General features: G+C 39.2%; 2 protein-coding genes and 1 pseudogene across 2 annotated transcripts; all 3 read right to left on the reverse strand.

Moving 5' to 3' along the window:
- On the reverse strand, positions 1-2,085 carry LOC133711360 (pentatricopeptide repeat-containing protein At1g62590-like; annotated as a pseudogene).
- Positions 2,086-9,582: 7,497 nt separating this feature from the next.
- On the reverse strand, positions 9,583-12,669 carry LOC133709715 (RAN GTPase-activating protein 2). Its single transcript, XM_062135551.1, has 2 exons — positions 12,446-12,669; positions 9,583-11,534 (listed from the first exon to the last, which is right to left on the reverse strand). The coding sequence occupies exon 2, from the start codon at positions 11,521-11,523 to the stop codon at positions 9,907-9,909; it is 1,617 nt and encodes a 538-aa protein (XP_061991535.1). The 5' UTR covers positions 11,524-11,534; positions 12,446-12,669; the 3' UTR covers positions 9,583-9,906.
- A 1,804-nt stretch (positions 12,670-14,473) lies between these two features.
- Positions 14,474-15,165, reverse strand: LOC133709389 (small ribosomal subunit protein uS9-like). The gene has a single exon (XM_062135116.1). The coding sequence runs from the start codon at positions 15,081-15,083 to the stop codon at positions 14,646-14,648; it is 438 nt and encodes a 145-aa protein (XP_061991100.1). The 5' UTR covers positions 15,084-15,165; the 3' UTR covers positions 14,474-14,645.
- Between the last annotated feature and the right edge of the window lie 11,692 nt (positions 15,166-26,857).

Here is a 26,857-nt window from a genome sequence, read left to right on the forward strand (position 1 = left end):
GTCAAATCTTAAATCTTCAGCCAGTGAAAGACTGTGAACTGGATAATAAAAGTCAAACTTCACCCAACTCTAATTCAAACAATGAAAAACCCATGACATATTTGAAAACAAAGCAGCAAAAAGTTCAAGTAGCATAACATGAAGAGGAATTGGCTATTGAGATTAGAAACCTCGATGTGATCAATTTCTATGACTTCAAGTTCCCAAAAACAACACAGCTCTGTGAGAAGCTCACAACCCAATCCACCTGTGCCTACCACCAACACTCACATACATGCGACTCTTTTGTAAGTGACACTTTTCTAACAACAACTACAGAAGATAACTCCCTTACCTCCTCATCATCCGATAAGATTTATTTTGCTAATTAATTTAATTTTGAAGCTTAGATAGAATATAATTATACAAGTAAATGAATTTATGGTCAATAGTCTCATAAGCATTTCATCAAAAGTAAAATGTAAGCCAAAGTATCCTAAATTCAAAGCCCAGACATCAACCAAAGTCATTTCCATTTACAAACATAATTCCCACCCTCGCCAATGTATTGAACATTCAAGACAACAAGTTTATGAATACACCCACTAGCCAATCTAATCAACAAAACCCTAAACATAGCTAAAAAAAACTGACCCACAAAATAACAGATACAACCAGGGTCAAAACAGAAGCACTCTTAACTTTTGTGCCTGAGCAAAAATAAAGCTGGAGGATCATAACCTAAAACTGCAAATCACTGAATGTTCTTGAAAAAATATTGGGGAAGCATTAGACGAGGGTGTGGGTGAGTTAAATTATTTGGGAAATAAGATTTACCATTGAGTTAGAATGTTCTTGACATTTTTTATGTGGGAGACAGCAAGACAAAAGTGAAAAAAATTGAAATTTTTCATATCATAACATGTAAGAATAAGTATCAAGTTTGAAGAACAAACAAAAGAAAAACTCATGACATTCTCGGAAAAGGAACAAACATTCCTACTCAGTTACTCATATCAATTTCATAGGATTCAAAGATGACAAAATCGATAACATGGAAACCAATGCTCTAAACTTCCTAACCCAACAATCATTAGGAGGCAGGAAACTCTAGCACATATCTATGTAAGTACCATGAGGGGATTCAAACTACAGACACATGGGAGCAAACAATGGGCCTGACCATTCCTACTAACCTCTCGTTGGTGAAAGGCTGAAAGCAATGCTGGAAAGTGACTAATAGCCATAGAATGAAAGAAAGCAAATATCCTCACAAGTTGCAAGGAAGAATGGATCACATAACAGGTTGAAACATCACTTCCTTCTCAGATGTCCCCTAGACATGCAACAACAATATGGTATTTCTTTGAGCAAAGCTTATTAACCAAAAAATAACATATACTGTTCTCCAGTACAGAACCTACACTAAACAAAAAGTCCAAAACATGTAAAAGAATCATCCAACCTATCGCTTTGTGAGAGACAATGAATCAATCTCCAAAAGGTTCTCTGCCCTGATTTTACCTTATTGCTTAGCATCACTACGAACCAATTCATTCCCTCTGCAACATCACCTTGATCACACAATCCATTAGTGATACAATTATGGCTGCCGGAACTTGTTTCCTAACCTATATTCTTCATATCATTCCACAAACTTTTTGCTTCTTCTACTCTTCCATCTGACCAAGTTTTCAGTCAGTGGGCATAAAAGTAAGCTGATGGCTGTAAACCATGAGTCAGGAACTCTCTGAATAAGTTCATACTCTCAGCTATCTTAGCTTTATAGTCAACAGAAACCTTGGATTAGAGTATCATATGTTATCACATCACGAACAGTATACTTCTTGGGCATTTCTTCAAAGTTCAGACAATTTTATATGCCCTCATCAGTCCTTCCATGCAAACAAAGCCCTTAAATCATTCTGTTGTAACTGACTGGTTTTTTCACAGCCTTTATCACACATCTCCTTGTTCAAGATCCTGGCCTGTTCAAATCACCACTCTTTCCAAACCCATGAATCATGGTTTTGTTAACAACCTTTATCACACATCTCCTTGTTCAAGATCCTGGCTTGTTCAAATCACCACTCTTTCCAAATTCATCGTACTCATTTGGATATTATCCCTTGTCAAAGATCTCAAACCATAGCTTCCTAGCCCCTCGAAGCCAACCCATCATACAAAGACCATGGATCATGGCTATATACATGACAATATCTGGAGCATAGCCTCTAAACTTAAGATCATTTGAAATTCGGAAACCCTCAAACACCTTCCCTCTCTTGCACAACCAATTGATTACCTCCTGAAATGAGGAACTTCATCAGAGACACAGTTTTTGATTCGGACACTTTCATATATTCTTTCTCCTTCAGTCCCCAGAGATGAATGTATCGAAAGCAGCATTCCAGGGGGTATTCCATCTTCCAAAACCTGCCGAGAAGTCCATACCCTTTTGAAAACCTCATTATCATCACAAAACGCTTAAATCCAATATTCCCAGAGTCTCAACATCAACATCAGCTACAGCACCACATTCTATCCACCCAGCCTAAGACACCCTGACAGAGCCACATAACAAGTAACAGGCACACTCCAGCCCCTTTCGAACCTATAAAACACATCAAGAAAAGCTTTTGCAGCATTGCAGGCCTTAGCCTCCACAAGAGGAAATGGGTTCAGGCTAAACCCCAGATGAAGCGAGAAGAGCACATTGTTTTGGTGCTTCAAAACCTCTCAGAAATTAAGAAAAGGGTACTCAGGGTCTTCTTCAAACCACCTGGGCTTTGTTCTAAGAATCTTACAAATTTGTTGAGCGACTTGTGTAAAGTTAGAATCTTTGGTTTCTGTTGTAACGTATCTGAGTGGGGTTTTGGCGGAAGAGTCTTAAGAATGAAGATGAAGCTCTGGCCATGAACTATGGGTCTTTCTAGCTATAATTGCAAGTTGTGTATTGAGAATGGAAATTAAGGTCGATATTATTGAACAAATGGTGAAAAGAAGAAAAGGTTGATTAAAAAGCATGAGATTTTACTTACAGCGGTATGGGCTTTCAACTTTGGCCGTCAACAAGAACGAGTTCGAGCTCTACCGTCTCTACTACTCCGACAGTTGGAGACAACAATAACATTTTTGAGCTATTTTAGTTTAGTTTCAACTTCAACCAGAAGAACAGGCCTCTGCAGTTTTGCCACTACAAAGTAACACCAAATTCAAGTTGAAGAAGATTCTGAGGTTGTATGATTCCCCGCCCTGCCCCCGCGGGAACGGGTTTTCCACCCCCGCCCCCGCTTGCCATTTTCTACTTTTTTGTTTTTCTATTTTGAAATTTTTTATTTTCTATCTTTTTAGATGTTTTTCCTTTCCTTTTTTGATAAAAAAATAATACACAAATCACAATTATACGTCGATCCAACGGTCGGATCCTTACGGATCACCTAGAGGATCATCTTTATCGATTTATACGATGATCCAACGGTCGGATCCTGACGGATCGCCCTTAGGTTCATCCTCTCAAAATTATATGAAGATCCAACGGTTGGATCGTCCCGGATCGCCCTTAGGATCATCCTCACAAAATTATACGACGATCCAAAGGTCGAATCCTTACGGATCTCCTTTTGAATCGTCTTTTCACAATTATACAAATATCCAACTATCAGATCCTCATGAGGAATAAGAAAAATCATAAAAAATGCCCCGTTTGAAAGAAAAAAAAAATGGGGAACCCGCATGGGTAATGGGAAACCCCACCCCCGCCCCCGCTTGACAAATGAGGGGAAAACCCGTGGGTACCCCGCCCCCCACTCCCGTTTGCCCATTCCTAGACTTGTATAGACGACTTCAATGGGAAGATCTCCTGCCTTTGGACAATTAAAATGCTCTGGGTTGCTCTTCAACTTGAATTTACTACAAGCAAATTTGAAGGAAGCAAATTTCGCAGTTGATTTCTTCGCAAGCCTTGGTCATGTCTAAGTGTTGATCACATGATCTTGATCATGCCTTGTATTTTTACCAATAACTAAAAAATCTAATAAATGGCCAAAAATTTCGTTTTTTTTGAAGTGTCATATTTATGTTGGGTACAAATTAAATATCGTGAGATATTACCGATATTTTCGGAAATTTTGCAATATTTCACAAAAGTTAGTAATATGTTCGAGATTTTTGAAAATATTTTGGAAATACTAGCAATGGTACCCGTGCTTTGCCGCGGGATTTGTTGTTTGGTAATAATTTACAATAATGAAAGATATAATTAAAAATGACTTATTATTATTGATCAAACTGATAAAATACCATATATTACATTAATCGGAATAGTGTTTTTGTAAAGAGACACAAACTGTCCCCGATTGAATTGCTCCAGAAAGTGACTTCCATATTATCTCATTCCTCCAAGCCTTTGATTTCCATCACCATGAACTGTTCTATGATACTATATGCATACCTCCGGACACTCTTTTTTTTACCACAATTCATTATTTCATTGAAATACATTAGACAAAATTTACAGCTAATTAATATGGATGAAAACAATCATGAATGCAAAAGCTACCGAGTATACATGCATTTCAAAGAAAATGACATATGCTTTTGCTTTTCAAAAATCAAAGGCCAGCTTTAACTCACATGATACAGATTTGATGATACAATATGACATGATATTGTACACTCACTTTTTCCAAATGATATTGCTGAGAACATACTTTGCATTCCATTGAGTAGAAGGCTAACTGAAGATTGTATGTATTGGAAGCCTGAGAAAAAAGGTTTTTTTTTTTCAGTGTTAAAACGGCATATTGGATTGCTCATGACCAAGTACTCAGTTCGACCCTTGCTTCTACCTCACATGGGGACTCTTTCAAGCCTTTATGGAAGCAAATCTGGAAAGCAAAGGTTCCAGAAAAAGTTCAAATCAATGCATGGAGTGCTTGTAACAACTTGTTGCCAACTACTTCCTTACTACGCAAGGGATACACGGGGGACACCAATTGCCTTCTTTGTCTTGCAAGGTATGAAGATAGCACACATATTTTCTGTAAATTCCCTACTGCACACGCAATTCTGGCAGCACCTCCCTACAATTTTCGGCAATCCATTGCACATAACATGGATTTCAAGACCTAGATGTTGGACAAGGCCTTAACTCTGCAACAGGCAGTCAGGCAGTTTTTGATAAGCTTCTCATGAGAATCTGGGGAATATGGAAGAACCGTAATACAATGTTTTGGCAGGGAACATCTCAACCACATACGACGATCATTTTTGCTGCTTTATCATGGCATGATGACTTCTGTAAGGGAGCTTCTATTCATATCTCCAATATTGGTATTTGGACCTCTATCTTTTTTCAAGCTATAGTTGACTTTAGCAATTTATGTTAAATTACCAATAAAGACATAAAAAGGAGAAGAAGAAAAAAGAGTCTTTTTTTTAAAAAAAACCTCACTCCACCCCTTCCATGATGCCAGTGAGATTTGAACCTGTGACCTCCATGATGTCGGTTATTCTCATAGCTAACTGGCAAAAAAAGAAGAAAAAAAGAAGGTCTCTTCTTACTTCTATAAACAATAAGAGATGCGCAAGGCAACTTTAAGGCTACTTTCACTTGTCCAGATTGGGGTGGAGATAAAACTGATAGATGTTCTACATCTGGGTACTTTACTTTTGTTGGAGGAAACATTGTCACTTGGCGTAGCAAAAATCAGAAAGTCGTTGCCAGATCAAGTGCAGAAGCTGAATTTCAAGGTATGGCACATGGAGTCTATGAAATATTATGGATCCGTAATGTCCTGAAAGACTTGGGTTACAAGCTTAAAAGGCCTATGGATTTGCATTGTGATAATACCGCTGCCACATAATCCAATTCAGTATGATAGAACAAAGCATGTGGAGACTGGCAGTCATTTTATTAAAGAAAATCTTGACAGTAAGGTTATTCGCTTTCCATTTGTAAACTTAGAGGAGCAATTAGCTGATGTTCTCACTAAAGGAGTGTCTAGGAAGATATTCGACAGCTTGATTGACAAGTTGCTCATAATAGACATCTATACACCAACTTGAGGGGGAGTGTAGAATCGCTGTAAATCCGTATGTAATTAGGATATCTTGTAATTATAGAAAATCCTGCAATTATGGAAAGATTGTTTCCTATTAGAGTTAGACTACATCTTTGTACTTGTATATATACCCCCATTGTGAGATGAATATAATGATTTTTTTTTTTTTAGGACAACGGAAGACTAATCCATTGATGAAAATCATAACGACCTCACTCGGTCAAGCATGAGGGGTACAAGCACCCTTCATATTACAATGCAAGCTCATCAAGAATTCAAAAACCAAAAGGAAATCCAGAAAACAAAAGTTCAAGACCAAAGAAAAAACTACCAGCAAAAGCAGAAGAAACTAAAAAGCAATTACCCTACAACTACCGAAGTGTGACACCTCTTTGATTCAGTTGACGCCTAAGACCTTTCTGGTGTACGTCGCCCAAAACAAACAAGCAATATCACACCTAGTAGGCGGCATGGTCCTCTCCTAAACAGCACGGGAATCTGGCGGAGTCGTCGCTCCCTCAAGTCCAGGCGCAATACCAACGCCATCCTCAGTAGAGACCATGGACCCCGAACCCTCACTCACAGACATCGCCATCTTAACCTTATTTCTATGTCCTCGAGGCCTGCCCTTCTTCTTGTACACTTTGGGAGGCGACTTTACCTTCACCTCCACCAAACCCTCAGATGAAAATTCCAGCCCGAGGTTCTCCGGTTGCAGAATGCCCGGAACCAATGCTAAGCTATGTTTAGCTCGTTTTCCACCATCCTCATCCGCCTCTTCCCTAGGGCGACGCATCCCAACCACAGGGTCAAGAGCATAGGTATCTTCAGACCCAGGCGAAAATTCCACCTCCGGGAGAGGACGAATCTGCACTGGTTTCTTCTTCAACAGATTTGGGACCTTGAAATTCGAAGGCAAGGAAAGAGATGGCTAGGAATTAGCCCTAAACACGAGCCCTGGAAGAGCCAGCCTCGGAACCTGCTGCGAACCATCGTCCACCACCGTGTCAGTCTCCTCCTCCTCCTCCCTTGAACACCTCTGTCCTCTGTGGTTCAAGAAGGTACACAGTCTGCACCTCCCCAATAGCCGCTCATACTGAAACCTCAAAGTGAGAACATCAGTGGGCGAAACCCTAACACGACGATCCAAACGCATCGGATCATTGATGGCCAAAGTAATTCGAACCCGAGCATCACCACGCCGGATAGCCGGTTGATCAACCTCCAAAACCTCACCGATCGTTCCTCCCACCAGCCGGACAGTGGGTTCCGTCAAGATACCCGGTGGAAGGCCATGGATCCTAACCCAGATCCAAACAAAGTCAAGCTTCACTGCATCAATCATTGAAAAGCCATCGTAGTCATTCAACAAAATCTTAGCCCGCTGAAAACTCCAAGGGCCTCCCTTCTTCACCCGGGCGACATCACGTTCAAGAGTGAACGTAAACAGAAAACGATCCCCGCGTGGTTGAACCTCCACAGTCCCCGTCAATCTCCACATTGAACGCACCGCGCTCCTAAAAGAATCCAAAACCACCGCCCTACAAGTGTTGAGTTTCCCCACAAAGTAGAAACGGCGAGCGAGAAATTCCTTCCCCAGAACCCTAAGATTTCCCAGGTCAACCGGTTCCTCACCCTCTTTGAGCGACAACTTGGTCGCTAGCCTGGCAGTCATGGAAGCAATAGCTGCTGCCATGAAGTGGGACGCCGTACAACTTTCAAAAACTCCAAACTCTAACCCTAGCAGAGCGAGAGAGAGAGAGAGGGGAGAGAGTCGGGATGCTGAGATGAATATAATGATTGAATTAACCTTGAATTGAAATATTCTTGTCTACTGTTACATGTATGCATCTCCTTTCAATTGGTTCAAGGCTTCAAGCAAAGCCAAATCAGACGTCATTTCTGGAGAATAGTCGGTTGCACCAGTACTGCAGCTGGAACTTTCACTACATTTCCTTATCATCAAAACTGAAGATGTCTCAAGTTGAGTTATCTTCACACTTCCATTGTGAACTTCTTTAGATATTTAGTAGTACTGTACATACATTCTCAATATCTGCGGCTTATAGAGCTTCCAAAAAGACTTTGGGAGAGCTGTGATTTATGTCTTGAAATTTCGACCGATCAACTTGCCAATAGAAATAGACAGCTCCTCAATGGCTCAATCTCTGTCCCATATAAATGTAAGCCATGCAAAGCTCCCAGTATCTGTTCTCGCCTTCTCGGAAGCTCAAATTTTGCGGAAAGGAGTTTTCTAACACACGATCAGAATAACCACTGCCTGTATCTTCCATCTCTTGTTCACTTTTATGAAGCAACCCTTCTCTCGTCTATTTCAATATCTTGTATGAACACCGAGCAATATGAATTATGGAAAACAATGTCCAAAAAAAGGTGATTTCAAAACTGACATTTTCTTTCCTCTGCTCCTGGCAATTCCGAAATCTCACTTTTTGTCTATTTCTTTTCTTTGTTACAGCGTTTAACTGTTAAGTGAAGCCCAAAGTTTTACCGATCATGCTAGCCTGATAGAATGATAGAGACACTCCATAAAAAGTAAAAGACTGATCAGAGAAGACGGACGGAAAGGCGCAAGCTCAAAAGTGTCATTGCTATAAGGAACCGAAATGTGAGGAAGCCATGAACCAGACAAGAACCAGACACTGATGACATCTAAGCAGTCAGTGAAGTATGTATGCTCGGAAGCTAATTAGAATTAATTGCAGCTAATGTTTGAGAGGGCCGAGGATGGTAGAGACTATTCACTTATAGGCTTCAGTTTTTCATATAACACAACCATTATGTGCATTCCTATGATAGAAAGAGTTAGTGATTAGAGCATTGTATCCATCATAATCTTGAGTGTTCTACATCTAGTAGAAATGTATAGTGGAACAAAATGTCCCCTGTTCTGTACCTCTAGTAGCCTAGCTTATCCTTCACTCTACTTTATCTTAGTAATAAAAGAAAGACATCCAAATCCAAGCCAGAAAGATTATTCACAAAAGATAAGGATATCATTCACAAAACATATGATATATCAAGAAAGGGACAAACTTGTAACCACGTTTCGGCATACCATTGACGAAAAATATAGTCAACTTCAACAAAGAACAAAGCCACAAAGTGTTGACAGAGAATAGTCACAAGAATTAGAAGCAGTCTAAATGCCATTATGTCTTTTAATGGTATAACAACATGTATATCTCATGTAACAAGGCACTTTTCGGAGGCATTCCAGTCCAAGAAACCCGTCATCCATTTGAACCATGTTTTCTAGTTGCTCCAAGTCCAAATTTGCAGCTTCCAATGTATCACAGCTCATTGAGTCTAAAACTGTGCATCGGTTTTCATCCTCCGTAAGTGTAAAACTCCATGACCTCTATGAATCGCTCTACCTCAGTCGTAGCATATAATTAACCAAAATAGCCAGGGTTATCAAATCAGGATGAACATAAACTAACAAAAGGGGAACCAGAATTGTTGAATCAGGTCACATAATTTGCGCTTTAACATGCACTCACATGCCAGAAAATAATTTCCGAAGAAAAACCTCAAATAGCAACTTCAGATATCACATCTAGTACCACATCTATTACAAGAATAGCAAAGGAGTTCACTTAACTGCTAAACCAAACACCACAAACCAAACAAAAGACCCAAGTAGGCCTGCATTTACTAAACACCTGTGACTGCTTTCATACTGCTCCGCAAAATAGCTGAGCGATTCAACGGAATAGTTCCTAAAAGCTGCAACTAAACCTTCCAGTCGTAGATGTTCAAGAGGGTACTAATGCTGCGGAACCTAATTGGAAAAAGGAAAAAAGAACTAGAAGAACACCTAAGACACAGACTACCTCTATTACTCTTGGTTAACTTGGAGATTCTTCAGCTTTGATCCTAACCCGTCATCATTAACTTCATCATCTCCAGATTCTTCATCGTCTTCAGCATCATCATCCTCTCCTTCAGGGTCATTCTCATCCAAAGGGCCAAGCAGGTGAGGAGATTTCTTGAATAAACCCATTACCTCATGTATGCCTTCATCAGATATGAAATTTCCATTGATGTTCAGCAACTTAAAATCAGGCTTCTGAACCACAGCCTGCGCCAACACTCGGGCTCCAGCTCTTCTTATTTTGTTGGTGTTCAAGTCAACTTCCCCTAACTGGGAAAGACCATCTAACACCTGGCTGATCTGAATAGTGCCTTCATCCTTGAGTTCATTCTCACCCAAATTCAGCTTGGTGAGAAGTGTCTTTGCTGCTATACAAGCTGCTAGAGCAGAAGCAGCTTTAGCTGTTATGTCATTGCCAGCAATGTCAAAGACTTCAAGTGAAGGAGCTGATTCCTTGAGAACATTGGCTAGTGCAACTGCACCCTCATCTTCAAGGTTCAGGTAACTGAGGTAAATCTCTTTCAAATTTTCATGCTTGGAAAGAGCTCTACTCAATGCAATTCCACCTTCTACGCCAAACATGTTGTCCCGCAAGTCCAGCTTCTTTAAATGGGTACAAGTCCCCAGTGCCTCACATAACGCAACTCCTCCCTCAGATTCTACCCTCGTAGAGGAACAACGGAAATCCTCCAGAAGGGGAGAATGCTTCACAACCTCAGAAATAGCAAATGCCCCCTCATTTCCTGTCATGTTGTTATGAAAATGAAGGATTCTAAGCTTCTCTGTAGAAGGAATCAACTCGTGAACTGCTTGAGCAGCTTCTTCTGAAATGCCATCATTCATCAAATAGAGTTCCTCCAAGCAACTTTGTGATTTCAGGAGTGCTCCAAATGCCCTAACACCTTTCTCGCCCAAGGCATTGTTTGAGAGATCCAAAAATCTCAATGCACTACCTTCCAAGGCAGCTGCAAATATACTGATGACTTCAAGAGCTTCTGCCTCAGGTCTACCTGCTATAAAATCTGATAAGTCAACTTCTTTCAACTGATTCTTGAGGGAAACCAGAATGGGCTCAGCAACACGGGCGGCTCCTAATCCAAAGCTTCTATTGCTGAAGCAGATTTTAGTGTAGGCATTCCCCGGCTCCCTCAATGGCCTTAAAAGTTCCTCTGCTTCCTCAGCTTCAATAAATGCCCGTGTGCCTTTCGATATATCAAACAAAGTTTCTTTAGGTGTAGTGTCAGATGCCACTGTACTCTCCTTGCTACTAGATCCCCTTTTAAGAACTTCCAACAGCAGCTTACTACATTCCCGAGCATACAACTGCACTGCAGAACCCCCATCGCCATCTGGTTCCTTTTCATACTTCTGGTCTGCAGCAACAAAAGCCACATCCTCAATTTGTTTTGCATTTTCCTCAGCCTCCTCCTTACTCAGAGTGCCATACTTTTCAGTGAAAATGGACTTAGTGCTAAGATTGTTTATCATCCGCTCCACAAGCACTTGCCTAGTATTTTGGCTAGGAGGCCATAGTTTAAGTGAAAATGGCCGGCGTTTCGCATTCAGAGATGTGGTGTCCATTGCAGCAAAACCTACAAATGGAGGCCACAGTTATGTGAATGAAGCCTGTGTAAACTTAATTTTTATTTTTTTTGAACAGTACTTGTAACAGGGATACAATCAAATTTCAAAATGAAATGATAGCAATGGTGAATTTGCCAGGCAAATCTTTCGGCCATATTATCAGAAACATTATCATTCATCAAAACATAATTCTTGGCAACAGAAAAAGATATTGCTAACATGCAGGATGACACTAAATGAACAAATTCAAAATCTACAAAAAAGCACTTGAGAAGTGCAAGAGCATGACAATGTCAAATTTGTTTTCCTCTTCATACGAGCACAAAATTCATCTGCATACAAGAGTAAAATTAAAAGACCTCACTAACTACTATAAAGCAAGTTTCTTTGCATTACCCGGTATCTTTTATTTCTCTTCAGCTCATATTTCACACTTCCAATACAGCAAACAAGAGTGATTTTCATGCATCTTAGAAGATTGCCGGTGCTTAAATGCAACTAAAGAATAGCCATTCGTGTTTGGATAAGTTTTCTCCCTAAAATACTCAGATCCAGTGTTTTACTCTATAACTGTTACATGCATAGTTCCTCTCCTCATCTTCAACTCGCAATGCGAAAACATAATTAGGTTTGCATTTTAGGTTCTATTACTCGTCTGAAAACATAAGCTTCTCAAATAAACCAACGGCAACAACCCAATGCATCTAAAAATTGGATAATCTGAAATATGGGATCTATACAATCATAGGATTCAAAACCACCACAAGACTTCAAACTTGAATCAGAACTTTACTGAAGTACAAAACCCAAATGAATCTAAACCCAGAAAAGTAAAAGAGGAAAAGTAGAAAATACAAACACGCAATTAGGGAGAAACCCTAAAATTGGAAAAAGTTGAGAGAGGAGGAGATGTGGGTACCTTTGTTTTCGCTCCCAGCTGTTACAGAGAATAATGAAGCAGAGGAAGGAAGAGAATGTAGAGGGGGGAAAAGTGGGGGAGGGAAAAATCAAAGTGTGAGAGTGAAGAAGGGGAGTGCTGCGTTTAGGTCTGTTGAGATTTATTGGGGCAAAGGCCGCCGCTTTAGGGCATCCCCAACCGTACGCCATACGGCTATACTATCCAACCGTATGGGAATATTTCCCCCAAATATTTTAAACATTTTTCCTTGCCTTTGTAACAATTTGAATTTGGCAATTAACAAAGCATCCTTGTATTTGGACCCATTTGGGTGGACAATTTGATTGAACGGCCCAAATATGACTTAGCAACGGGTACAACAGATTGGTACAATGAGTCGAGCTTCTGAAATTTGGCCCAAGATTTGCAGTCAGCTACTTGGTAAGGTAAAACTACATCAAAGTGACATGTACCGAAAATAGGTACCGTTCTTCAGCTTTAAATTTTGTACCGAAAACATCCCAGTTAGAGATGAGTAGTTGATTTGTATACCTATCAAGACAGGTAGTTGATTTGCATCGCTGAAGAGTTCAGCTTCTTTATTTTACTTCAGTTTCAACACAAGGGCGTTTTTGCATTTTACGTTGCATTCAATTCTAATTCAAATGGCGGTTGTTTTACTGTGAACTTGAACTTCAGGTCATGTAATGGAACATATTGAAGAAAAATTATGTTTATGTATCAAACCTACTTGATGTATCACTACAATAACATACTGTACAACTTCTACATTAACATACCATAGAACTTTTTAAAGATGTAACCTGATACACAATGGACTGCAATGGCTGATCTGCCTGCTACGAAACAGATGTACGGGGAAGAAGGCTAAGACCCAGTGTGTTAACCAAGGTCGCTCAAGTGTTTTCAGAGTGGATGGAAATGGGATGTGGGCAGTATAAAAAAGGATATACTCCGCTAAAAACAGCAAGGTAACGAGCAGTGCTTTAGAACAATAAGAAGCCAACTATTTCAATAGTTCAGCGAGGAAATTAGAACCAAAATGCAGTCTGTACAAATAATGAAATAATTCACAATTAGAGTTGCCATGGCTGTCCAATGTGTATCAAGTTACATAATTAAAATTGCTTTTGTCAGCAACATGAGAACATGAAAATCCAAAGCTTCTAGGTCATTTTGTCATCCCCAGAATAGGTGAATCTAACAAATATGGGCAACTTTGAGATTGATCATTTGTACGATTTCAGAAAGACTTTTAAAAGAGCGTTAAAAATGCCGTCTGAAAATAAACATTTGGCAAATGCAATATGCACAAAACACCTGCTATACGAAACCGTCCAACTTCTGAAGTTGTGATAACAAAATGAATTCAGTGTTGCAATGACTCCAGGACCAAATGAAAGGCCAACTCAATTGACCTAACCTATAGATTATAGATAAAAAACATCCTCTCAATCCAAGTGTGAAATAGGAGAACAAACTCAAGTAGGGATTGTTTCGTGGTTTTCAAACTTGGGAGATATGAGATTCATTTCCCATGAGCTCACGCGAATGATGATCAGAATCAAGCACTAACTACTTAAAATTAAAAGTGCAAATCAGGAACAAGCAAAGGTTTCATTTCCCATATTTGGTTCCAATTCTTAAAATGGTGATCACAAGTGTGTCATCCTAGCAAACGAAAACAGGGTAACGGGATCTGTTACGGAGCTACGACCATCCAAATCCATGGTTGAAACGGAGTACTAAAGAGAATAACCAAATAAGGCTCACCAAATCTCATGGAAGTACAAGGCAACAAGCTGATGCCTTGAGACTAAAAACTTGGCTAGGTAGAAATGGCAATAAACCAGAATAGACACTACCAACGGCTAACAAACTGAATGACAAGGTAATAGATATGCAAAGAATCAAAGGCCACAAACAACTACCATTTCACAAGGTAGCATCACATATAATTAAGCATAAACAAAATTGAACGACAACCTAATCGATATGCAGAGAATCAAACGCCGCAAACAAAATCGATTTTTCAAAGTAGCATCACATATAATTAAGCATAAATATCCGAAACAAGGTTCACCAAACACTTAGAATCCATATCAAAACATAATAATAATAATCCATAACAAAGCTCCCTAAAGCTCCGAATCAAAAACCGAAATGACGAAACAGCAGAAACATAAATTGGATTGGAGGCTCAACGGTAAGACTTCTGGAACCTAGCTCTGGCACCACGACCACCAAACTTCTTGGGCTCGCAGCGCCTTGGATCGGCGACGAGGAGAGTACGGTCATACCTGACGAGAATGTCCTTGATTTCCTTCTTGCTCTGCTCATCCACAAACTTCTGGTAATAAGCGACCAAGGCCTTGGCGATGCTCTGACGGATGGCGTAGATCTGAGAAGTGTGGCCTCCTCCCTTGACGCGGATCCTCATGTCGACGCCGGCGAAACGGTGTCGTCCGAGCAGAAGGATGGGCTCGTAGGCCTTGAAGCGGAGGATCTCCGGCTCCACGAGCTCGATTGGGCAGCCGTTGATCTTGATCAAGCCGCGGCCTTCCTTGCAGTAGGTGACCGCCACCGCAGTCTTCTTGCGCCCGAAGCACTGGACCGATTTGATCGGGGGAGCCGCCATGTTTGTTGCTCTCTCTCTCTCTTAGGGTTTTGGGAGCGGCGAGTGTGTGTGTGCGATTTTGGGTGGCGAGGGAAAGAGAGCGAAGAAATAATATAAGAGAGAGAGACAGAGGAGGATTTAGGGTTTTGACTCAACGGGCTGTGATTGCGTTATGTTTTGTACTTCTGTTTAGTCGGCCCATATTATACAGGCCCATTTCTTTGAATTTTGCTTCTTTACTTTCTTTCTTTGGTCTGAATAGAATTTTGCTGATACTAGTGGAACTTATGGGGAACCCCCTCTCGATTTTTATCATATTAAACTAGGCCTGGGCATTTAGCCCGAAAACCCGAACTGGATCGAGCTTTGAGAGAAAAAATAGACAAAAAAATATAGCCTGGACCATTTGAGTTTAAATGGTCCGGTCCCGGGCCCTTGTTTCCATAATCCCAAAAGCCCGAAGATAGGCCCGATTCCATATACCCTTTGGAAAGGGTTCTGTTTGGCTCCAATTTTGCTGCAGCTGGTCAACAGTCTCTTTTCTGCGCGGGCGTGCCAGCACCGTTCGGGTGCGGTCGTCGGGGGTGTCCCTTGACCTGACTTCTGTTGAGCGATTGTGGACGAGGAGAGCACCAACCTCGTCGTGGGATTCTTTGTGCCTCGTGGCGAGGACTTTTGCTGAGCTTCTTGAAAATCACCAAATCGATACTCGATGTTGTAGATCGAGCAGAGCGAGAACCACCGGGAAGTGAGGAGAACTTGCTAAAGCGTGACTTTAGCTTGGCTGGGTTGCTAGGGCGTTACCCTTGCTTGGCTGGTTCTGTAACCGTTGTGGTCGCGGCACTACCGTCGGCTCCCGAGGAGACTAGGACCGAAGCACGTTGACAGAGGGTTTGGTGGCACTGAAAGTCGGCTTCTGAGAAGACTAGGACTAGGAGTGAGATCACCGCTAAGAGAAAGAGAAGGAGAGGGAGAGGAGTTGCTCTTAGAGAGGTTTGCTCTAGAGAGAACTTAGATCATCTTAGAGATGTTGTTGTTGTGTTGTGAATGTGTGTCTTAGAATGAGAAGAGAAGGTGTTTATATAGGGAAGAAAAAGAAGAGTGAAATGATGAGTGGAAGAAAAATAATGAAAGTGGAATATGAAAGTGATTTGTAAAATATGGAAAAGATAGAGAAATGATGAAATGAAAGCAAGGCATGAAGGTGCAACAACATGGAAGTGATGATGATCTATTAAAGAGATTGTCTTGAAAAATATATCCAAGGAAAAGAAGAAAAGCATCTAGCTTTCTTCATGTGGGTAGGAAACATGAACATGTGAATATTGAGCTGGTTTTAGGTCAGTTTCTGCCCCTTTATTCCTTCAATTATTTCTCCAACAAGCATTCCAAATTTCACTATGACCTCTTCATAAAAAATGTTCCATTATGAGTGTAGATCACCCTGGCAAAATTTCAGAATTTTTGGTATAGTGGTTGAGCCGAAAACGCTGCTGGACCTCTTACAGGTCCAGATTTCCAGTTTTGCTTCTGCAAAAGATTGGACTGATTGTTTGAAGGCCTTCCACTCAAAAACATCTCTGGCACTCTTCATAAGAAATGATCCTTGGGCTGTCTAGAATGGATCTGGAAAGTTTCAGCACATTTCGATTTCATTTGGTTAGTCTGCCACCCCTCCTTCCTTGTCTAGCTCGGTTTTTTCCTAACCGAAGTAGGAAAATATGCTAAAGTTGACTTGTCATACTTCCATAGTAGGCTTTATTTAGCCTCTAAATATATATTTCGAGCTTGTCGACAATATATAGCTTGAGCCACTGACATTGGCTCAATTTCTCCAACACATGCCTTGTCAGGCCAAAATGTTTATTTTGGGTCCAAACAGGTTCTACTAGTCTTTGTCTTAAGACTTTCAGACTTTCAGTCAACCCGAAACCCTCAGCCATCAACGCTCAACACAACACCTCGACCCAGCTTCGGGTTTTGATTTCCTTGGAGTGATCGAAACTTCAGAAGGGATTCCAATTCTAGTTTCCCTTTGAAGCTCGAACTCGCAGCACTCTCCAAGTTTCCAGTACCCGACCCTTTCCCAGACGCAACACTCTGGGAAGTTTATTTGCAGCCTTCTTCAGTTCTTCAATTCCCTTCGCATCGCTTTTCCAATTTCCCTTCGCAGCTTGAACCCACTCGAAGCCCTCAATCTCTTTTCCTTGAATTGGTTAATTTTTTTCCGAATTTGTTTTGTTTTTGTTTTGTATCCAGTGGTTTGTGTTTTGAGTAGTTCCAGTTTATAACGAGAAGATTGGGTTCATCATGAAAGCTTGGTGAGATTTGGATTTGGTAGTACTAGGAGTCAGTGTTGGTTGGGCTGGGAAGAGGTGGGTGCCAATATTTGGATTTACTTTGGGAAGGAGTTTTCAGCAAAAGAGGAAGGAGTTTTATTTTCAGCAAAAGCAAGGTAAGAGTTGGGTCTTCGATTATGTCAGATTGTGGTTTTCATTGAGTTATTTGTGTCTGAATTTTATCTGACATTAGACGGTGGCTTACTTGATTTCATAGATTTGTTTTGTGATTTTTGATCAGATTGGTTGGTATTGATTGTTATTGATCTTTCTTTTGTTAATTAAAGCTTATCTGATTCAATTGTTAATGTATGCAATATGGTTTTGTTTTGTAGTCTGGGTTTTGTTTTTAATCTTATTCATCTTTGTTATCGTTTAGTGAATTGTCACTGGTTTCCATGAGTAAAATATTTTCTTCTGCTAATAAATGATAAGGTTGTGAGTTTGTGTTGACGTGAAAGATCCATTACAAGTTGTATATACTTTAGAGTTAGCAACTGATGTATGTTATCTAAAGAAACTAATTCATTAAAGCAATTGGTTGTTTGAAATATAGAATGTAGGAAGTTGTTCTTAATTGGTTTTCAGAGTGAGCAGCTGTTCCAAATCAACATATGTCAATAAATGATTAAGTATTGGCTTTCAGTTCTTTAATATGATTTTATTTATTGCTCAAGGGTTCTGTTATTTCTTCTTTGTTCTACAGTTGTATAATATGAAGCCTCTCTTTATCACTTTGGGTCTTTGACAATGGAACCTGAAGCAGCTGCAGTTTCACCAGTTTGTGGGGATGAGATGGTGGCGGCTTCCAACCAGTCTAAGGGCGGTGATGAAGAAGCTATGAAGTTTGGATGTTATTCTCTTCATTTTGTAGCTTAGTTTGTAACTTGTATGATTTTATATTCTTCTTCTAAACCCAGAAAATCAGAAACATGATGAAACTATAGAGAAAATCTGAAAATGAAGGTAAACAAAATTTGACTTTTGGGCCCGAAAACCCGGCAGGACCGGCCCGGGCCTATTTGGTCCGGTCCTTCATGGTCCCTATAACTGAAAAATTTTATTTGAGCCCGGCCCGAAAAATAGGGACTTGATCCCGGGCCTAGCAAATTGGCATGCAGTCCCGGCCCGTGCCCAGGCCTATATTAAACCATAAGACCATAGATATTATTTTTGTCCCAAAAAAAAAAAAACATCTGAGATATTTTATTATTATTTACTACTTTAAGCATCCAAAGCTTGGATTGAGAAGGATTCTGCAAGGGTTGTTTACTACTTTAATCATCCAAAGCTTGTCTCCTGATTGGGCTAATAACTGGTATGGTAGAGGCTAATAACTTACAGGTCAAGGTTTCCCACATCTATGGAGAAGGTAATGTTTCGGCTGATGTTTTGGCTAACTTTGATTCTTCACATGATGGTTATCATGCTTGGGATGATCTTCCGATCCTCAGTTCTTAGCTCCAGCTTTTGGGCGTGATTTGGTGCTTGGCATGCGTACAGGTTCATATAATCATCGATCTTTTGTTTCTTGCCGTTTAGTTTGATCTTGTTGGTTTTTTTTTTTTTTTCAATGTTCATTCAGTTCTTGTATTCGTTTATTTCTATAGGGCTTGGTTTGGTTTGGTCCGCTGGCCCTTTTGTAGCTTTTTATTTTTATCAATAAAATTTCTGGGTAAAATCTAGAGTTAGTCCTATTCTAGCCTAAAAAAACAAAAAGGGCAGTTTTCTTTTAGAATAATTAAATTTGTGAACTTCATGTCATGCCCGTATTTTTATTATTTAGATAAAATTAATGTTAAACTCTCTCGTTACTCAAGATGTCATTGTTTGCGATTGTTTATTCTTCTCTTCAAAAAAAAAAAAAATGATTCCCTGTGTGAAAAAAAATACTTAGAGCTTACTCTTTCTCTATTCGTATTCTTTTAGTTTCAATGAGAGGTTTTGGGATAAGCTATCAATTTATTCCCAGACAATTTTTGCTAGACCGATGATAAGTCTACAGAATAACCTGAGACCAAAAGGAAAAAACCCAGAGAATAACCGAAATAACTGATCGACTTCGGAACAATGAAGAAAAAGTTGCACTTGTTTGAAACAACGATCCACTAATTCAAGATATTGGTGCCATCCTTCTGATACTATGAAACTTAATATAGGTGTACCCTTTATTCCCACATTCACTTTTGGGAGAGTTGGAGACTTGGAGGATGGTTCCGACTCCCAAACGCGACTGTACGTGTTGCTGGCATTGCTTAGAGAAAGGAACATGTTGCTTGATCTCTGCAGATTGAACTTCTGGCGAATCTGGCAATCAAGGACGGTCTCGAGCTTTTCTGTAAGAAAATTGTGGACTTATCACTAGGGGTGGGCAGAAACCGAACCGGAGGTCCAAAACCGGCCGAACCGGCCCGGAAAACCGGCTCGGGGACCGAACCGGATGAAATAAGGGGGAAAAAATGACTTGACCGAACCGGACCGGATTTCTTCGGTTTGGAACCGGGTCCAGCTTGTGAACCGGCCGAAAAAAACCGAACCGGTCCGAATAATTAATATTTATATAAATTATTTTATTTTATTTATGTTAATATTATTTTGATAGTTGTCGAATTATGATTGGTGGAAATCAGGTTACACATAGAACCTGATCCACCTGATTCCTCCCAGTGGATTAAAACCCTAAAGACTAAACTGAGCCTCTCATTTCTCTCAATTCTCAACTCTCATCTCTCTCTCGCCTCTCTCTTCTCTCACCGCCGCTTCTCTCTCCTCTCACCACCGCGGACTCTCTCTTCTCTTACCGCCGCTTCTCTCTTCTCTCACCGCCGCTTCTCTCTTCTCTCACCGCCGCCTATTTTTTCTCTCACCGCTGCTGGCTCTCTCTTCTCTCACAGGTTCGAAATTTGATTTTGGTTTTTCAAGTTCGATTTGATTTTTCGTTGGGGATCTGTAAAAGATGAGAAAGATCATATTGAGTTTATTCTCTTTTTAGGTTGAGATCAGATTGGCTGGGGATCCTTCAATTTCATTCTCTTTTAGGTTGAGATCAGATTTGAGTTTATAAAATATATGATTATGGTTTATGATTTTTAAATTATGTATTGCAGGACATGGAATCATAGATCTGGAGGGAACGAGATCTAATCATGGAATCATGGAAGCCGGATTTTTTTTTTTTTCCGATGCGGTCTAATATTTTCTTGTTGTTATTAATTATTTTTCTTATGAACTTTGGCACTCTTGACTCTTGAGTATAGCAAGCCTAGATCAGTATGTTTGCTGAGATTAGTACTAAGCTTCAGAGTTTTTTTTTGTTTTGGATTGTTTGCTGAGATCAATGTGTTTGTTTTTGTGTTGTTTTCTTTGGTTAACAATAACTATTTTAGATCTATGCATGCAGAGCAGAGATTATATGTTTTTGTTTCAAGTTTAGGTCCGGAAAAAAAAAGTGTAAGCTACATTTCAAGCTTTGATCTTGAACTTGAAGCCCAGATAATGGGTTTTATTAGATATGTTTGGTTGCTAAATAATAAATTGGAAGCTTTGATCTTGAACTTGAAGCCCAGATAATGGGTTTTATTAGATATGTTTGGTTGCTAAATAATAAATTGGATCAATTTGTTAAGAATATGAATTAAAAAAAATATATGAATTAAAAAGATGAGAGTAAAGCCCATAAAAACATTCAGTTGCCAAAAAAAAAAACCCATTAAAGTTGGAAAAAGAAAAAGAAAAAAGAAGAGCCCAGCTAAAACGGGCCCCGAACCGGGCCGAACTGAAAATTCGGTAACCCGAAATATTCGGCCCAGCCCATTCTCATTCGGCTCTCGGTCCAGAGTTTGGCCCAACCGATAAGTTCGGGTCGGACTCGGTTTGGGCCCAAAACCGACCCGCGCCCACCCCTACTAGTTATCACTATCTATAACTTCTGTTTTTTTTTTTTTTTTTTTTTTTTGAGAAGATCACTATCTATAACTTAAGTAAATAACTTTTGATTTAACTCATGACAAATAATAGGAAATATAAGATAATACTTGACCTAGTTACCTGATGAGTAAGTATGTCTCTCTTGGGTTAGAAATCCATTTTGATAAGGTTATATATCTAATTATGTGATATGATATATACAGAATCTATGGATAAATTACAAGCAAGTCTTGGACTCTTTTATGGGTAAGGCTCATACTATGCTAATACATATAGACATAGATTTGGTCCATGCTCTCTCTGTAACAAAACATTAAGTCCTGCCCCATTAAGAGAAGCATGAAACCAGAGAAGAGGAGAATATCATTTCCTTGCTAATTTGCTTGCTTTTGCTGCATCAATAGCTGTTATGGACTTGTCAGGTAAACCTTGATTCTCAGACTTATTTTATACATCCATTTATGTTCATCTATAGTATGTGTTTATATTATTGTGGAAATGATCATGGTTACTTGTTATTGTTCTTCAGTTTTACATCTTCCCGCTATAATTAAGCATCTAATCATTTATCATTCATAACAACTGCCTCCTTTCACTAAATGCTACTAATGCATCAAATGATGATTTGTCTCATCAAATGATGATCTAAATATTAAAATGGAATGGTTCTCTCATGCTTTGAAATTTGTTCTAGATACCAACTGGTACAATTGTAATCATATACGATCATCAATAAAAAAAAAGTTATTTCCACTCAAGAAACAACTTATTAAAAAAAGTCAACTTTTTCTCTTTTCTAGGGTTTCTCTCTAGCATGGAAACTGATCAAGCTCAGAATTGTGATGGCGACTGAAGAGGCTATCATGCATCTAGTTGGGGGCAAGGATGCAACCCAAGATCCTTTTTACTATGTATGTGACCGGTTGCTTTCTTAGAAATGGGTGTTGCTTCCGTCATTTTCGACGGCGATTTCCGGCATCCGGGGTTTGAAAGAGCAAATTCTGATCTGGGGGAAGAGGAAGGAAGAATCTTTGTCTTCTAGTTTAAGGAATAGGTGATGAAAGATCACGTCTTAAATGGCGGACCTTGGTTCTTTAACAATTTGATGCTTCTCTTGGTGGATTATGATGAAATCTGTGATCTGGCAAAGATATCGCTGAATTCTATTGAGATTTGGGCGGTGGTGAAAGGGTTGCTCATGACCATGCACAATGACCGTGCCTAACCCTACTTGGGAACGCCTTGGGGCTCTTTGTGCAGTATGATCAGGCTGCATTGCAGAGGAAGGATCCCCTGCAAAGGATCTATGTTGTGCATGACGTACACAGCCGTATATGGGCTCGACGTACGTACTCTTTTTCGACGGAGGTGGCAGTGGAATTGGAGCTAAGATGTGACAAATGTCATGGCATTTATCGAGGTTGTGGTTTCTTCGGTCATGGGCTGGGTAGCTGCGACAAGGTATTAACGGCGGTGATGGCGTTCGAGGGAACTGTTTCAACGTTGGAGGCAACACTGGTGGCGGCTGATGCGTCCGGAGATGGGTTGTTGGGCCATTCTGAGGTGCTGCTAGCAGTTGGTCGGGGTCTGGAGCTTCGAACGAACGGAGTTGTGGTGGTCGTGCCAGCACCTGTGCGCGGATCGGCGTCTGGGTTAAATGACGTAGTTTCTCGGCGGAAAACCCTAATTTAAATTTAGGGTTCTCTGCTAGGCCGGGTGGAAGTGAGCCTAGGTCTAGGGTGGAACTGATTTTGGACTCGGGTGAGAGGACTGGGCTGTTAGAGTTTGGGTCTTTTGAAGCTGAGGTGGCAGGTGAGTTTGTTGGGCTGGTGGAAACTGTACTTGGTGGGCCTGCATCTAGGGTTTTAGCCTCTCATGATGTTGCACACGGGTCTGATGCTGCAAATTACCCAAGAGTTTTGGGGGTGCACAAATGATGCCACGGTGAATGGAGCATGGAGAAGAGGCTAAAGCCTGGCTTGACGGTGATACTTAGTGAATTTCATCTTGGTGAACTTGCGGAGGTCCCAGTTACTATTGGGAAGACTCCGAAGAAGAGGGGTCGCCCTAGGGGTTGTCGGCGCAAGCTTAAGTCTCATCATGGAGAGTTGGAAAGTAAGAGGACCAACCTGATGCTGAAGTTGTTGGATGCTGAAGTGTCTGAGGCAAGTACTAGCTTCGACCCTGAGGGGAAGGAGAATGTACTTATTTAGTGTTTCAAAAGGACAACACATTCTGAAATCGAGCCTTTCAAGTAGGGGTAATTTCTATAAGCTTTTCTAAAATGTTTCTAGTTGATATTTGTACCACAATTGCGTGCTTGGCAGATTGAACTAGATGAATATTTTTCCTTAGAGGGAGAGATTAATCTTTCTTAGTTTAGGCTTGCTATTCAGCAAGCGTCCCTTTAGATTTTAATGAGTTTAGTTGTGGCTTAAATAGGTTACCTGGTTTGTCCCGAAATTTCTTATGTAAGTTCTGTTACACTCTTGCCTATTTTCATGGCTTGATTATTAATAAAATCAACCCTATTATAAAAAAAATAGAACACTTATTAAAAAAAAATATTGATGTCCCCGTGCAGTAAACTCTGATACTATCTAGTTTGGACAACCTCATTCCACCTATTTGACATTGCCCAATATGCCCTTTAAATAAGTCTTTAAAAAAAAAATGTACGTTGTTGGAGTAATTTCATTCACACATCCCTCACTCTTTATTATAAACTCCTGAATTCTTTCTCGTATTTTCCCTCTATTACCTTCTTTTTTTTTTGACTTTGTCAAGGGGAACCCAAAGGCTTCCTAGGCCCAAGATAAACCCCTTCGGCGCATGTGAAATGCTCCAACTGTGCATTGCAGCACAGTGCCTGACCACTTTGACAGCTTCGGGATTCGAACCTAGGTTGGGGAGCATACTCAACTAGGCAAGAACCACTAGGCCACTTGCAGTGGTTCCTCTATTACCTTCTTATTTTCACACAACACTCTTTCAATTTTTATTTTACTTGTGTGGTAATTAAGATTAGTGAAATTTTAATGATTGTAATAAACTCTATTGAGTTCTATTTATAAAGTTATTTCCTTGATTAAAAACAAAAGATTAGTGCAATTCTATAAGTTTAGTTTCGTAAAGACGTAAACCAATCATTGAGGGAGACGATCTCATGACTATTCTTCAATTAAGTTTAGTGCAGTCAAAGTAATTCATGGGATGCATGATTTCCTTATTATTGTTTTTTTAGTGCTTAATAGAGTTAGATATATATGTGTTGCCTAAATTGGTTCAATGATAACAAAGTAAAACATAGTTTTGACCATTGCAGTCAATTATTGACTATTGAAGTCATACTCTAATTGTACTAGTTGTGCACAATTACAGTTGGTTTGTATTCAAGGGTGGACAACAATTAGCATTCTAACTGCTTTGTTATTTTTCACCTTTAAATCTAAATCAAACCGCAGTTAAGCATGACTAACTAGAGAACCAATTGATGGCTGAGACGCTTTATACAGGATCAACATTAGGCGGTAGACTCGAAGCCTTGGCATCTTTAATACATTATTGAGAGAGAGAGAGAGAGAGAGAGAGAGAGAGAGAGAGAGAGCCAATAATGGATCCCAACCTCGCTCCCATCCAATTATATGCTAATATATCCTTCTTTAAAAACAACCGTCACATTTTTTGTTTAATAAATTATTCACTTCTAAAACAATATAATTTTTTTTATTACATTATTAACTTATAATACACAATAATTAGTCATTTGTGAGCTTACTCACGACATCGCACTTACAAATGAGAGTGTAATACCACTAGATTAAATGATATTAGGCAAAACAGCGTAAAACAAGTTTAATTTGTATTATTTTAACTTTTATTTAGTTTTAAAAAACTAATACCACTAAATCAAATGGTATTAGGCAAAACAATGTAAAACAATTTTTATTTGTACCCTTTTTTTATAATTTTTGTTTAGCATAAAAATTGTGATATGTCTTACACAATATCATTTACGAACTAATGTATCCTTTCAGTTAACATGACAAGTGGTTTAGTGGATGCACTGGGTGCCCCCAAATGAACGTTCAAGATGTGAAACCCACACATCCTGTGTTTGAACAATGGGTTGGTTTAATGTTATTTACTAAATAAATTGTGGCTTGGGGAGGACTGTAATGCCTTGTTGGTCGTCCGGGCTCCTAACGGACTAATTTATGGGTCTAGGAAGCTTTTGAGATACTGCCAACAATCAGAAATGAGGGTATCAAAAAAATGTATCCTTTTAGTTCGTTTACTTATACCAGAAGTTATTCTTTGACTTAAAAAATAAAAATAGCATTCAAGCTCGCCTAATCTTTCCGATAAAAAAATAAATAATTTTTTTTTTTAAAAAAACTCGCCTAATCCTAACAGTTGGCTCTACCCTAGTGTTCTTTTTTTTTTTTGGCCAATCCACCCTGGTTTTCATATATATATATATATATATATATATATATATATATATATATATATATATATATATATAGGACGTCCTTAAACTCTTAAAGTGAGGATGTTTTAATTTTTAGCATGTATTGTAATAATCACACCATTCATTTTCTAGTTACCTATACACACATGAATCCTACAAAAAATTAGCAAAATCGGAAAATATTTAACCATTTGATTAGCACAATGTTCGTTTTAATTTTATCTAACAGACTACATTTGTCTGCACATTTTTGAGTGACCAAATGATTATGGATTTAGTTGATTTTTTGTAGACGCAATTCTTGCATAGGAATCTAAAGAATCAACGGTTAAAATCATTGAATTAGATCATATACTAGTGTAAAGTAGTAAAAATCTTCAAATTCTTAAAGTAAGGACGTCTACTATTGATCCTCCCTAGATTTAAGTTCTAATAGATGAACAAAGTATTATGATAATAAGATAAAAATCAAAAGGTAATTTTACATAGTAAGAACACTTACTAGATGGATATGTACAAGGGTGAAACATTGATGCTTGAAAGCTATATACAAACTAGATCTTGTTTAGTTCTACCTCTGATACCAGTTACACAAAAGCGGAAAATTTTACAAGAGTTTGGACAAAGAGTAACTAACTACAAGGGGAATTAAAGTATGGATGTGAAGGGACCGTGTCCCTCAACTTACAACATCACTCCTATATATATATCTATATACATACATACACATACATACATACATACACATACACACATACATACACACATACATACTAGACTCCAAACACACCCTATGAGTGTGGAAAATTAAGTGGGAAGTTATTCCACAGAATGTGGAGAAAATTGTTGCACATATTTTGTTTTTGATTTTTGATTTTTTTTTGTTTTTCTTTTATTTGTGAATTAACCATTTTGTCTTTCTCAAATATTTCAGTTCAAATGTTTTTTTTAATATTTGAGGGATATTTTGATAAAATTTTTATGTTTTGGCTGACAAACTCTCTTCTCTTAATGATAATATGTATATACCTTTCAAAAAAAAAATGATAATATGT

Source organism: Rosa rugosa, chromosome 5 (assembly GCF_958449725.1).
Source record: "Rosa rugosa chromosome 5, drRosRugo1.1, whole genome shotgun sequence".
Lineage (NCBI taxonomy): Eukaryota > Viridiplantae > Streptophyta > Magnoliopsida > Rosales > Rosaceae > Rosa > Rosa rugosa.

Excerpts from the sequence above, each read along its gene's own strand:
- LOC133709389 (XM_062135116.1), bottom strand. The coding sequence starts at position 15,083 with ATGGCGGCTCCCCCGATCAAATCGGTCCAGTGCTTCGGGCGCAAGAAG.
- LOC133709715 (XM_062135551.1), bottom strand. The coding sequence starts at position 11,523 with ATGGACACCACATCTCTGAATGCGAAACGCCGGCCATTTTCACTTAAA.